This window comes from Microcaecilia unicolor, chromosome 10 (genome assembly GCF_901765095.1).
Source record: "Microcaecilia unicolor chromosome 10, aMicUni1.1, whole genome shotgun sequence".
In the NCBI taxonomy this organism is placed as follows: Eukaryota; Metazoa; Chordata; class Amphibia; order Gymnophiona; family Siphonopidae; genus Microcaecilia; species Microcaecilia unicolor.
The window spans coordinates 175,940,776-175,954,415 of record NC_044040.1 but is presented as its reverse complement, the minus strand read 5'-3'; the positions used below and the strand labels follow the sequence as shown (position 1 = coordinate 175,954,415).

At 39.7% G+C, this 13,640-nt stretch overlaps 1 protein-coding gene across 2 annotated transcripts in view; it reads right to left on the bottom strand.

The window, feature by feature from the left end:
- Nucleotides 1-5,903: 5,903 nt before the first annotated feature.
- DIPK2A (divergent protein kinase domain 2A) overlaps nt 5,904-13,640 on the bottom strand; it is an 89,727-nt gene continuing 81,990 nt past the window's right edge. The window contains exons 2-3 of one of the 2 annotated variants that reach the window (XM_030216817.1): nt 11,923-12,226; nt 5,904-8,333 (exon numbers count right to left, since the gene is read on the bottom strand). In XM_030216817.1, the coding sequence (XP_030072677.1) occupies nt 7,999-8,333; nt 11,923-12,226 (639 nt within the window). In that variant the 3' untranslated portion in view covers nt 5,904-7,998. The remainder of the gene's footprint in view (nt 8,334-11,922; nt 12,227-13,640) is intronic. The other variant, XM_030216816.1, reaches the window with a different exon arrangement.

Here is a 13,640-nt window from a genome sequence, read left to right as displayed (position 1 = left end):
TGGGGAGGGTGGGGGTGCTCAGATGGGAAGAAGGGGTCTGAAGCTGGAACTGGGGTCTGACAAGGGGGCAGGAGGGAAAATGGGTCCATGCCTGGGGCAGGTGGGAGAGTGGGTCTGGGGCTGAAAAGGGGGGATGCAAGGCATGTGGTGGATGAAGGGGGCTGAAACTGTGGGGACTAGGGGCTTTAAAGGGGACAGGGAGAACTGGGTGGGGCTGAAGCACGGGACTGGTGAGAGAAAAGGGCTGGGGTTGAAACTAGGTGCTGAAAAGAGGACAGGGAGAAGTGGCTGGGGGCCGAAGCTCGGGACTGATGGGAGAAAAGGGCTGGGGACTGGTGGGATAGTGGGGCTGAAAAGGGGGGCAGGTAGGAGATGTGGGCGGGGGCTGGAACTAGGGGCAGGTGGAATAAGGAGGCTGGAACTGGGGGCTGAAAAGAGGGGGCAGAGAGGGGATAGAAGGGGGGAGCATGAGGGAGGGCAGATCCTGGATGGATGGTAGAGGGAGGGCAGACGGATTGAAGGGGCAGATGGTGGGTGGAAGGGGAGAGAGAAAGAGGGCAGACTGGAGCAAATGGTGGATGGAAGGGGCAGAGATAGAGGGCACATGTTGATGGAAGGGGAGAGAGATGGCAGACTGGGGCAGATGGTGCATGGAAGGGGCAGAAGTGGATGGAAGGGAGAGAGGGCAGACACTGGATGGCAGAGAGAGAGTGAAGGCAGATGCTGGATAGAAGGCAGTGAAAAGATGAGGAAAGCAGAAACCAGAGACAACGAACTGTAAATATATATTTTTATTTTTTTGCTTTAGGATAAAGTAGTATTGTAGCTGTGTTAATAAATGTTTATAATAGAACATGTAAATAAGGTAATCTTTTAGTTGGACTAATTTTAATACATTTTACTTTCGGAGAACAAAACCCCCTTCCTCAGGTCAGGATAGGACACTGTAACAGTACTATACTGAATTGACCTGAGGAAGGAGGTTTTGGCCTCTGAAAGCGAAATGTATTAGTCCAATAAAATGATATTGTTTTATTTCTATTTGTTAATTTGTAAAGTGGTGATTGGTATTTGTTAGTTTTTTCAAATTTACATCTGCTGTCTTTATATTTTGCACAGTACTAGAGGACATTTTCTGTTTCTGTGGTGTTGCATTGTATGCAGAGTCTGGCATCGGGGGTTCAGTTTAATTTTTGTCTAAATAGAAAGTTTATGATTACTTATTCTATAGTGGATTAGGGTGTATCTGTATTTGTGAAAAAGACATGGCTTTCGGTTGGCATTGACTGTGCAGGATCGACGATCTGTACTAATCTGTCTGTTTTTCGTTTTACAATAGGTGAATTGATGTTCTAGTGCTCACTGTAGTGTTTAAGATGCTTTCCTTTTCCTTGTGTGACTCGTACAAATTACTGCTTATGGTATGGTAGAATTGCTCAACAGGTCCTGAGTGTTTTGTATTCTCAGTATGCCTAGTACTGGATTTCGGGGGGGGGGGGGGGGGGGGGGGGGGTTTAAAAAATGACCAGCCTTGGGTGTCAACTAACCTAGCTACGCCACTGCCACCAGGAGGCCATTTTTCCTGCATTCACTGCCACTTCCCCTTTCACCTTCATCCCCTCATTCCAGAGTTTCCTTTCAATTGAAAGACTTGCCTTCTTTGTATTTATGCCATGAAAGTATTTAAATATTTCTTTCATATCTTACCCTCTCCTGCCTTTCTTGCAAAGTAAACATATTGAAATTTTTGTTGTAAAGCATACGGGGACAGATTTAACCACCAATGACCATTTTGGTAGCTACCGTCTGAACAGACTCCATTCCTGCTTATATCTTCTTGAAGATGTGGTCTCCAGACTTGTACCCAGTACTTTAAATGGTGTATCAAAGACATACAGATATACTATCCCTCTTTTTCCCTGTTGGCCATTCCTCGCTGTATGAACTCAAGCATTCCGCTGGTGTTTTCCATTGTCTCTTATACTTGTTTGGCCATTTAAAGATTATCAGATATCATGCCCAAGCTTCGCTCTTCTTTCATACACAGAACTAATTTTACCTCCTAAACTGTACCGCTCCCTCAGGTTTCTACAGCCCAAATGCATAGCTGCATTTTTTTTTAGCACTAATCTTAGATGCCAAATTCTGGATAATTCTTCAAGCTTTGTTAGATCCCTCCTCCTGTTATCCACATCAGGAGTGAGTACCCTATTGAAGATTTTGGTATCATCTGCACAGATGGAAGCCTCAGACGGTCCTTCCATAATACTGCTCACAAAAATGTTAAAAAGAACCGACTAAGAACTGATCCTTTCTGCACCTCACTGGAAACATCCCTTTCCTCAGAATGAACTCCCATTTACCACTACACCCTTTGTCGCCTTGCACTCAACCAGTTTCTAACCCAGTCACTTTAGGGCCCATACTGGGGGCACTTTATAAGTTTCCTGTTGCATTTGCTTTCCTTTGAAGTATTCACCACTAACTTTTTTTTTTGTCAAGTGTTTCAAATAAATTAATGCCCCAATGTTGGGAGCTCAATATTCACAGTGACAAGACAAGGAATCTAAGGAATTAGATTATATGCTAAACATTGCTTTTAAAAAGGGCAAGACGATAAACCTGAACTGCAAAACAGAGTATTTAATGAATACAGGGTTTTTTTCATTTTTAAAGTTACAGTAACACCAAAATTTACCCAAAGTAATGAAATAATAGTGAACTAATACCGATGATCATTTGACATTCTATAGCAATGCTTCTTTTATCTACCAAAACAATGGGTGAGAGATTTTTTTCTCCTAGCACCTTCTGCCCATTATTTGCATACCTGTTCCTACCTTCTTCACTTAACTGGCTTTAAGCTGTACCCTACTTCTACTAGTAAATAAAAGCTAATAAAGTTTACTTCCAATTGGCTGAGTCAATTGTTCTTCAGTTTACATTATTTAACAAAATGAACAAGAACTTTTAGTCATACCATATTATGAAAATTCTGAGGTATGTGTTAAACAGTAAGGGCCCCTGTTTACTAAGGTGTGTTAGCATTTTTAAAGTGCCTACAATTAGCGAGCATGCTGTGTAGATGCCTATAGGGATAATGTAGGCATGTACGTGGTTAACGCGAGTTAAAGATGTTAACGCACCTATAATGCGGCTTAGTAAACAGGGTCCTAAGTGATTTTAAAGTTAACTAGAATTGAAGGTGGTGGGTGTAGGAGTCTAGTATAAGAAAAGAAAGTCCATTCCAATTCTGTAGCTTTCCATTGCTATATTAACATAACTACAATCTTGTTTTACCCAGGCCTTTTCACCCTCTTTTATAGCTGATTTACCAAATTTTAAAGAGCTAGCAGATATTGCACTATTCAGCATTTTGTTAAATACTGAGCTAATTGCTACTCAGCAGCATAGCTACAGTGGTTATTTCATAAAGCCCTACTGAAAAATCAGCACAACTGGTGTCCTATATACGCCCAAAAGAATTCCATGCAGTGTAGAATTCCCCACCCCACAGAATTCTGTGAAGAAACTGCCATTGGGTCTGTCCTCAGTCTCTCACTTCCTCCTCCTGCTGTGTGATCTCTGCCAGGGAGGGGGAATCACTTCACACCGGGCCACTTTCTCCTCCCCTGCCAGCTTAGACCTGGCTGTTTAGGTAAACCGCAGGGCTATAGGGAAAATTACATTTTGTGTGCAGAATTCTCAAAACGTTTGCACAGACCTCCCCCAGGAGTACCTATAGCAGAGGGAACAAAGATCAAATGGACATAAATGATAATTACCCTTCCATCCCTAAAAATGGCACCTTAAGACCAGCAAGCAGCAGGGCTGGTGTAAGGTTATTTCATGCCCTAGCCGAGTCTTCAGCCTTGCTGCCCCCCAATGCTTATATTTTGAAATTAAACAACCATGATTACTCCAATATCAGAGATCTTGAAATAATCCTGTAAAAATATTATATGGGCATCACACTTTAAAATATTAACATTTGCTTATATATAATGAAGATAATTTCTAAAAACCATTTACCTGGATAAATAATTTGAAAATCACCCTCCCAGAGGGTGAAAGTGTACAGATCTTTATTTTGCCTTGATGGCAGCTGCTCTTTGCTACCTCCAAGATGTTGCCACCCTAGGTAACCATCTGATTTTGTAATAGTTAAGCCAGCTCTTGCAGCAAGGCACACACATGCAGAGTACAGGATGCTAGGCCCTAATGAGCCTTGAGCTTCATTATCTGATCTTTGGACAATACAAAACTTTAAAATTGCATTCACAGAGCATATCAGAATTGTTTACAAAACTGAACAGTTCTGAAAAAGAAGCAACTCAAAGTATTCTTTATTAATCAATATAATTAAAAGCTGTATAAACAACTTTTATAGTATAAAGGCACAAGGAAACGAATTTGATAAAGTGTTAAAATTAAACAGTAACTTTACAGTACAAAAGACTATCTTAATGCACATACAAATCCCAAATGTCTCATCCAAAAATATTTCACCAAGTCTGTCAATATTAATGGGCAAAGACTAAAAATATAAACTTTCATTGTACAACAAATATTAGAGCAGTGAAAACTGAGCAAAGGACTTATTGCTTGTTACCTAAATGCGTTTTTTTCTCCCTATCTTGCAGTTTTTCATCATTATTCCAAATTGCTTTCAGGATCAGCTTGATCAGCACATTTCAAAAGGGAAATACAAAATCTATATCAAACCTAGCAAGGGAACATTTGGCAATTACAAAACTACCTTAATATAGTAATTGGAGCTTGCAATGTTCTCTCTCTACAGTTCAGGAATCATGCAACACTATTATCTCATTCACAAAGGAATGTGTACACTTAAATTTTAAAGAAAATTCAACATAACAAGACCTTCCAGGCTCATACAATGGTTCAGGCTGTAATACAGGGAAATCAACCTGACTGACAAAGCCAGGAGGAACTCAGTATGCCTAAGAGAATAACAGGTACAAGGAATAAAATAAAGATGGCTGCTCCTACAGTGGTGGCCACACAGAAGCAGAGTTTACCCTGGAGAAAGCACCCCACTAAGCCTGGGGTCACCAAAAGGCACTGGGCCTCCTAGAAATGAGCATTTGGAGAGGGGGCCGTGAGGCAGAGACTTAGGGGTCCTTTTACCAAGCTGCAGGAAAGTTACCATAGAGGGTAAAAAGCACCCCCCCCCCCCAAACACCCAAAAAAAATGGCCACACTGTAAGGTAAGTCTTACCATGTGGCCATGCGGCAGGGAGCACTTACCACCACCCACTGAGGTGGCAGTAACCGCCTGATTACCGCCGTGCTAACCACTTGAGGTTCTTACTTTTTCCCTGGAAATGGCACACGCTCGACCAGGAACTACCACCGGCACCATGTCTGGCCAGTGGTAGTCCTGGAATAGTGTGTGGTTAGCCCACATTGGGCTTAACCACCACTTCATAAAAGGGCCCCTTAGGTAGTCCTGGAGGAGAGAGACTAAAGACTATGCAGTAAATACACTATCAAAATGCTTTTATAAGAGCATTTTAATTTCTTGTAGGAAAAGTTAATAAAGCTGGCACAAATACACAGAACTAAAGAGATATGGTGGTCATGATTTAAAAAAAAAAAAACCCCATTTCTCATGGTCATATTTTTTACATTTTCAATCACGTAGGAACACAGCTACATGAAATGACTAATCAAGTTGAAAAACACAGACTAAACATCAATTTGCAACATTAAAATCTCAGTAAGCATGTACTCAAAACATTTCTTTGGGGCACACTAAAATATTAACCCCCCCCCCCCCAAAAAAAAAAAAAAAAAATAGAATCCACTCAAAGATAAAATGGATCCAAGTGTATTTGTTTTTAGTTTGTGTTTTGTTATTTTTTTTTTTTATTTTGTGATCTGCTCTGTGGTCTTTACCAAACCGCATTAGCGATTCCCAGAACAGCAATGCCGACAAAGCTCATTCATTTTGAATGGGCTTCATTGGCATTGCCACACAGGAATCGCTAGAATGGTTTGGAAAAAGAGGCCCTAAATTATGTTTTTTGACTCTGGGGCTTGTATCCAAATTACCTTTAACCTCTTACTAAGGTGATCATAGAGATGCAGCAAGCATGGACACTTGAATTGCAGCTAGTTGTGCCAAAACAGAACTCGTAAAAAAACAAAAAGCAAGCCATTACACATTCACAAGTTACTTATTATTGTGCTAGATGCTAGAACTGAACACCCTTCCCTAAGGGAGTTTTTTTGAGGCTTCCTGAATGGGAGATGAACTAGCTCTAAAAGAGATTTTATTCTATGCAATGGGTGGTTATTTGATGTAACCAACCATAATCTTAACTTTCAGTACTCGAGAAAAAGCATTACTTTAAAATATGATGGACTTCTGCTGAAAACGTAACCTCTCCCCCAATAATCATGGCCTAAAGTCAATGATAAATCACTTGAATTTTTGCAGTCAGCAAGCAGAAATAGGTGGTGAGTTCCCTGAATCTAATTTCCTGGTTGTTTTCATACAGTACTTTATATGTGCAAAAGACTAAGGGACCTATATAACAAAGTTTCTCTCTCATTTTGTACCTATGGAGAAAATATTCTTATAGTTCCCTTGGTAAGGTTCATAAAAAACTATTTTGAACTGTTATGCAAATTTTACTTCAAAAAGCTAAATCTTAATATTTAAAAGGTTCTATATCTGCAAAAACAAAACAGAAAATAATTTTCAGTAAACAAAAGTATCCCCACACTTTCCTTCAGGTTACCTGTTAAACACCTGCATGAGAATTCTATATAAGATCTTAGTTCAGAACTGAGATACTGGGTATTGTGAGCTATATCAAACAGCTTACACTCCAGGACTAGCCATCATCTATCAGAAGTGGACAAAATATTGTTCTTCCTAATAATCTAGGGGATATGTTTATTACTGCAATTCATTTTCTGGTAGCCAGCTGCTATACTGTGTGCATGTATTAATAATGTCTTTGTTTAGTATTTTCATTGATAGCTACTTATAAGCAGCAAAAAAAAAAAAAAAAAAAGAATTATGGATATAATGTTGCTACAGTGCAAGGCTACTGAGTTTTCCTTTTGAACCTAAGGACCAATATACACAATCATCATCTTTGGTACATGCCATACTACAATGGACTTTTCATTTTAATCAGGCACCTACCCTTAAAAAAATTCTCATTTCATGTCCCTGCACACTCCCTCAAAAGCTTCCAATTATATTTGCTAAATGATAGCTTGTAACAACATTTAGTGACTTTCTGCTCAACAGACGTATTTATTGGCATACAGGAGTTAGACTTTTAGAAAAACTTACATCATGGAATGGTAAAATTTCACAATGGAAAGAGAAAAGTCATGTGCATTGTTTTACATAAGTGAATAAAACGGCCATCAAGAATATATGAAGGAAAGTAGATGATAAATTCAGATTAGAGACGGTAAATTGGGAAATCCTGCCCTTACAATAAAAAATACAGTACAGACATTAAAATGTTTCAAACCAAATGGAGAAACATTCAAGTTTCTTGATGTACACAGACCTCACTTTAGTAAAGTGTTTTAACAAGAAATGAAAAGCATAACAGAAAAAAAGCCTTTGAAAACAGGCCATTAGTCAAACTTGACATTCCAAGTAAAGGCATCAGCTTCACAAACTGTGATCTAAAGTGGCACTGTGTCATGTATTTTGACACCAGAGCCTCAGTTAAGCTGTCAGTCTCATCTTCAGTAACCTGAAGATCTACCCTTCAGGCAATCAAGGAAAACTGTCAACAGCAGCTCAAATTTTAGATACGTACATGTAACCTTCTCTGTAAACCTACAAGGTAGGTCACTTTCTGTACAACATCTTGAACCTCAGTTTTAATAGAGATCAATAGAACCGATGTACTACTTTACAGCAAGTTACAAAAAAAACAGCTCCTTTGCACTTGTGATAATTTGTCATCAGGTGCATTATAAAAAATGTTGTGCAGACTACCTCACATTATTATTATTCAATTGTGCAAGATATTCACGCAGCTCTTTAGCAGCCTGGAATCGGCCATATCGTTTCTTTGGGTTGGCACATTCATCCAGCAAGGCCTCGAGTCGGCCATCTTTGGCAATTTCTGCTGGAGGGTCATGCAGAAGTCCTCCAGATGTGCCACGCCAGGTGGCATGTTTCGATAACAGATTCTGACAGATAGCATAGTAATTGTGGTCCACAGTTGTACGTGAACAGAGAATTTCTTTTGAAAAGGAAAGGCATGCTTCCTTATCACAGTCATCAAATTTGCTTTCATACCAAGCATCCCAATTTTCAGGTTTATCTACAGAACAAAAGAAAAAAAAATAGAAATTAGTGAATTTCTCTCTGTATTACCGTAAATAAGCCACAAACAAAATTTGTGCAAATAATTCTGCTCAGATCGATATGTAAAAACTAAGAAGTTGGAGGTTGGGGGGGGGGGGGGGGGGGGGGGAAGACGGCGATGTTTGACCACCAAAACAAATTTTTACATAGCTAATAGGTATTACACCAATATCCCAGTCACCATCCTAAGAAAGCTGCAGGACTGGCACACTGGAAAGATAAACAAAAAAAATAAAAGAAGTCAAAAGTATCCCCCTAATAATAAAATACAGCAGCACAAACAAAAAGGAAAAGATGGTAGACCAATGTGGTTCCAACACGGTTATAGTTAATTATTTTTCTATAACTATATCAATGACTTGACCCAGTCCTGCGTTTAGGCGACAAGCGCCTGTGTAACTTGCAATTTCACATTGTTTCTAATGTTTTTCTTCCCAATTGCAGTTTGATGATGCTGTTCTGAACATTTATATTCATCAGTTGTCATCCATCAGTTCGTAATTTATCGACTGTGAATACAGGCTCCTGAAGAAGGCGCTTGTTTTAAGTCATTGATATAGTTATTAACAGTTAATAACACGTGTTGGAATCACATTGGTCTACTCCCTTCTTTTTGTTTGTGACACTGGAAAGAAACATTTTTATATGTATATCAAATGCATATGTCTACTTGACAAAAAAGTTTAGTAATAGTAAAAATCAACCATTAAAGGCAAAAAAATGAAGCAAATGAAAAATTACTACACTTTAAACAAAACTAGCCTACACTTTTGACAAAAAAAAATGTACAATGCACACAATACATTGCTCATATCCAAAGCTTGATTTTACTCCACAATTTTTTATCTCCCATGAACAAGGTAAAAAAAAAATACATAAAATAAATCTTTAATGCAGCATCATATTTAATTGAATACTACAAAACTGGCAATTTGTGATACTTTTCTAATGGCATAATACGTCTGTGACTAGCTTTCAAGAGCTATGCTACAACCTTCATAACCCTATCTGTTCAAGTGGACTAACATGGCAACAAAACTTTACACAAAATGAATGAGTAATTGTACCAGGTTACAGTAATTTAAGAAGTCTTCTGATGTACTACAAGTTCTCAAAGAACATAGCTGCATTTTGAAGCCATTACACATGAATCAAAGATATGTTCACTGTCCACAATCAATGTATTACATGTATTATATTTAAAAAAAAATGTATGGATTGATGTTTACCTTTTTAATCCAGTTCTCATAATTCTTCAGAGATTTAACTAATTTTTTCTTATTTATATATTTTATTAAAAAAAAGTTTCTAGCCTGCATTTAAAAAAAATAAGAGGCACAAAGGGTTGCGTTTACTGAAATGCAAAGGTCTAATAAACTAGACTATTACCATAGCTTTGTGGTAAAGTTGGTTGCTACTGGATTCAAAATGGTTAAATAAAATACATTCTATGCTTGTCTGTGAACAGACAGGGATGCAATATGCAAGAACTGTCATGGTGCAGTCACTACTTTCCAGAAAGCACTACAGGAAACACCACCACCACACAAAAAAAAAAAAAAAAAAAAAAAAAAGACTACTGGAAGCTGCACAACAGTATAGAGGCAAGACCAGTACACAAACCTGCTTATTTTTGAAGGAGAAGGGCACCCAAATCGGCATAATCGAAAGCCGATTTTGAGCGTCCTGAACTGCTTTCCGTCACGGGAACGACCAAAGTTTAAGGGAGCATGTCGGCAGTGTACCGAAGGCGGGATGGGGGTGTGGTTAACAGATGGGCGTCCTCTGCCGATAATAGAAAAAAGAAGGGCGTCCCTAACGAGCATTTGGCCGACTTTACTTTGTCCATTTTTGTTCACGACCAAGCATCAAAAAAGTGCACAAACTGACCAGATGACCACCGGAGGGAATCGGGGATGACCTCCCCTGACTTCCCCAGTGGTCACTACCCACCTCCCACCCCAAAAAAAAAAAAACAACAACTTTAAAAAGAGTATTGCTATGCCTCCTTCCCTGCAACGGCAGTTGAGGACGTCCAAAATGTGGATGTTTCTGTGAGAAAGACATCCATGCCTTTGCTATGCCTCTGACACCCTCTTTATTTATTTGTATTTTGGATCACAAGTAGCAGCAGTGGGAATTGAACTGGTCACCTCTGGATTGCAAGACCAGTGCTCTAACCACTAGGCCAGTCCGCCACTCCTCTCCACTCCCTTGAAATTTGGCCATCCCTAGGGGGGGCAGTATGCAGGTCCCTGGGGGGAGGGGGGTATGTGTGTGTCAGCGGAGGCATAACGAAGGCGTGGACGTCCTCCTTTCAAACATTTTGGACGTCCTCAACTGCCCCCCACAGGGGCGGTCAAGTTTCAAGGGAGTGGAGTAGAATGGAGGAATGGCAGAGTGGCCTAGTGGTTAGAGCACTGGTCTTGCAATCTAGAGGAGGCCAGTTCAAATCCCACTGCTGCTATTTGGATCCAAAATCCAAATAGAGTGTCAGAGGCACAGCAAAGGCATGGACGTCCTTCTCACAGAAACATCCACATTTTGGACGTCCTCAACTGCCGTCACAGGGAAGGACGTCCTCAACTGCCGTCGCCTCCCCTCCTTAGGAAGGAAATAGTGTGCAAATGAGCTAATAGCAAGCAGCTCATTTGCATGCAATTTTCTTCATGCATGCCCGTTCCTTTCCGGATCAGGACGGGCTTTTTCCATTCAGTTAGTGGGACCAGTGCACTATGAATGCTGGCTCCTCCCACGACCAAATGGCTTGGAATTGGTTATTTCTGAGATGGGTGTCCTTGCTTTCCATTATCGCCGAAAACTGGGGACGATCATCTCTAATGTCGACCTAAATTTCATGATTTGGGCGCCCCTGACCTTATTATCGAAACTAAAGATGGACGTCCATCTTGTTTCGATAATACGGGTTGCCCCGCCCCTTTACAGGGCTGTCCTTAGAGACTGGCGCCCCCGTTCGATTATCCCCCTCAAAGTCTGAAACTAGTTTCCAGTTTGTTTAGGAATTTAAAGCAAATGTATCCTGTCATTATGATCATCAACATGTCAGTTTTGTTGGATTAAGGTGAATTTTAGTCTCTTGAATTGTTTACTTTTTTTTTCGTTCCATACTAACAATTGTTTTATACTTGGATACTTGATATTAGTTGGGTCAAGAGTATAGCATGTATTTATTAATATTTAAAAAAAATCTAATCTGGTATGTGACTGCTAGCTGCAATGCAGCATAAATAGACACAAAAAAAGAGAAATCAAAATGGGCCCTTTTAGAAATCACCAAGCTCAACAAGCCTTGCAGCACATTTCCACAACTTGTGCCAATTATCTTAGTAACGGAAGACCATGTTGGAGAAGGGGCAGATTTGTATGGGCTCTTATCTGCCAACAGGCCCGAGTATGTTTATGTGCATCTGTGAGGCACACCATATCTTATCAGACTCTCAAAGGGGTCCATGATCCAAAATGGGTTAAGAACCCCTGCTCTACATATATGCAGCAAAAAGTCAGACACATAAAAATAAACTTACTTTGCTTGATTAGCTTTTTATCTGCCACTAGTACATTTTCAGCATCCACGATGATAACTTTTCCATCTCGAGGACCAACAGCAAAGTTATCAAAGCTGACATCCAGGAGGTAGAGTGCAAATTCAAAGTCATTGTTAGTAAGTTGCTCTGCTATTTCCATTAGCTGCCAAGCCAGGTCCATTCTTTTTTCCCATGGTGCACTGAAATAACTCCATAGCTCTTCTCCAACATAATTTACAGCCACCATTCTTCCACATGCTCCCAGGTACTTTGCAAAAGGCCAGCCCTCATCCGATGGGAAGCTCTGCAGATGAACATGTGTGGGTTATATACTCAGTTTTAATTAAAAGCCAACATTTGAAAAAACAAAAAACGACAATATACTATCAAGAATAATTATAATAAAATAGTTTTTTTTTAATTTATACCACAAGCACAAGGTAAGCACAAATCAAAACCAATGTATCAAATACCAAACCATTATACAAAGTTTCATTTTGAAGATGGATACTAAAAACACAGTAAATTTGAATAGACTTGATGGTGCCAAAAAAGGATACTGTGCAGCCTTTAGGCACTGCAGCTAGAGAACTTTCATAATGCAAGTTCATCCCAAGAGAAAATACCCTTACCTGGGACAATACATTTGATAACCAAGTTAAATGCAGTATACTGAACAACATAAGATGAATGAATGAATGAATGAAGTACACCTTACTTCACTTAGGAAGAGTACAACACATAGTGTGCCATACAAACGGATGCTCCCAACAAAAGCAGGGTACCTCATCAGGCAAGGAAGCTGAAAACATAATGGGCTGATATTTTCCATTGTAGAAAATACTCCCTTAAAACCAGTCAATATGATTTTTCTAAACTGATTTAAAATTTGTTCTTAAGATGACCAGTTTATGAAGATTTATATAACTAATGAGAACATGGGTTTCTGAACAACATTTTAGCAGTATGGAGGAAAATTTCAAAATCACTTACTTTTTGGGACAAAGTCCACAAGTACTTTTTACCTGGACTTGGCATCAATTTATAAAGAGAACAACCCCCTTGAAACTTACCAGTGGGTACAATATATCCATAGACCCTTTGCTCTTGCTTTTTGTGATATTAGATTTTCAATGAAAAATAGGAGTAGAGTTAAATATACAACCTAGAAGCCAATTTTACATAGAGTATCTAAGTTGGAAAAAGAATGTCCAAGTCAGGACGCTCAGATTTGCAACATACTTTAAAATAAGGAATGCTGAAAAGTGTAGCCTTTTGTAAAACAGGTTTCCTTACAATCCTGCTAGACCAAACCAGACAAGTGGCTTATAACCTCCCCCTCCAACCAGTAGATGGAGGCAAAGAACAGACAAGTCAGTGACCTCATCAACAGTATAAGGCTTGGTGCAGCCCTAGAACTTGCCAGTATTTCTCTGCCTCTAGCAGATTGTGAAGGATGGACTGGTATAACAAGATTTGACATGGAAGCTTGTGGTCCTGTGGCTGAGTCTGTACTACGGAAATATCCCAGGAATAAGGCCATGGTCCTTTCTCTGGTACAGACCAGACGACTGGCTGGCATGGTTCCTCTGGGCCACCACAGCAAGGGTAACTAAACTGCAGTAAACCAATCTGGCTCCATAGATATTCCTCTGACCGGGGAGGGGGGGGAGGAAGAGGGGTCATGCCCCTTCTAAAGCCCTGAGCCTGAATCTATG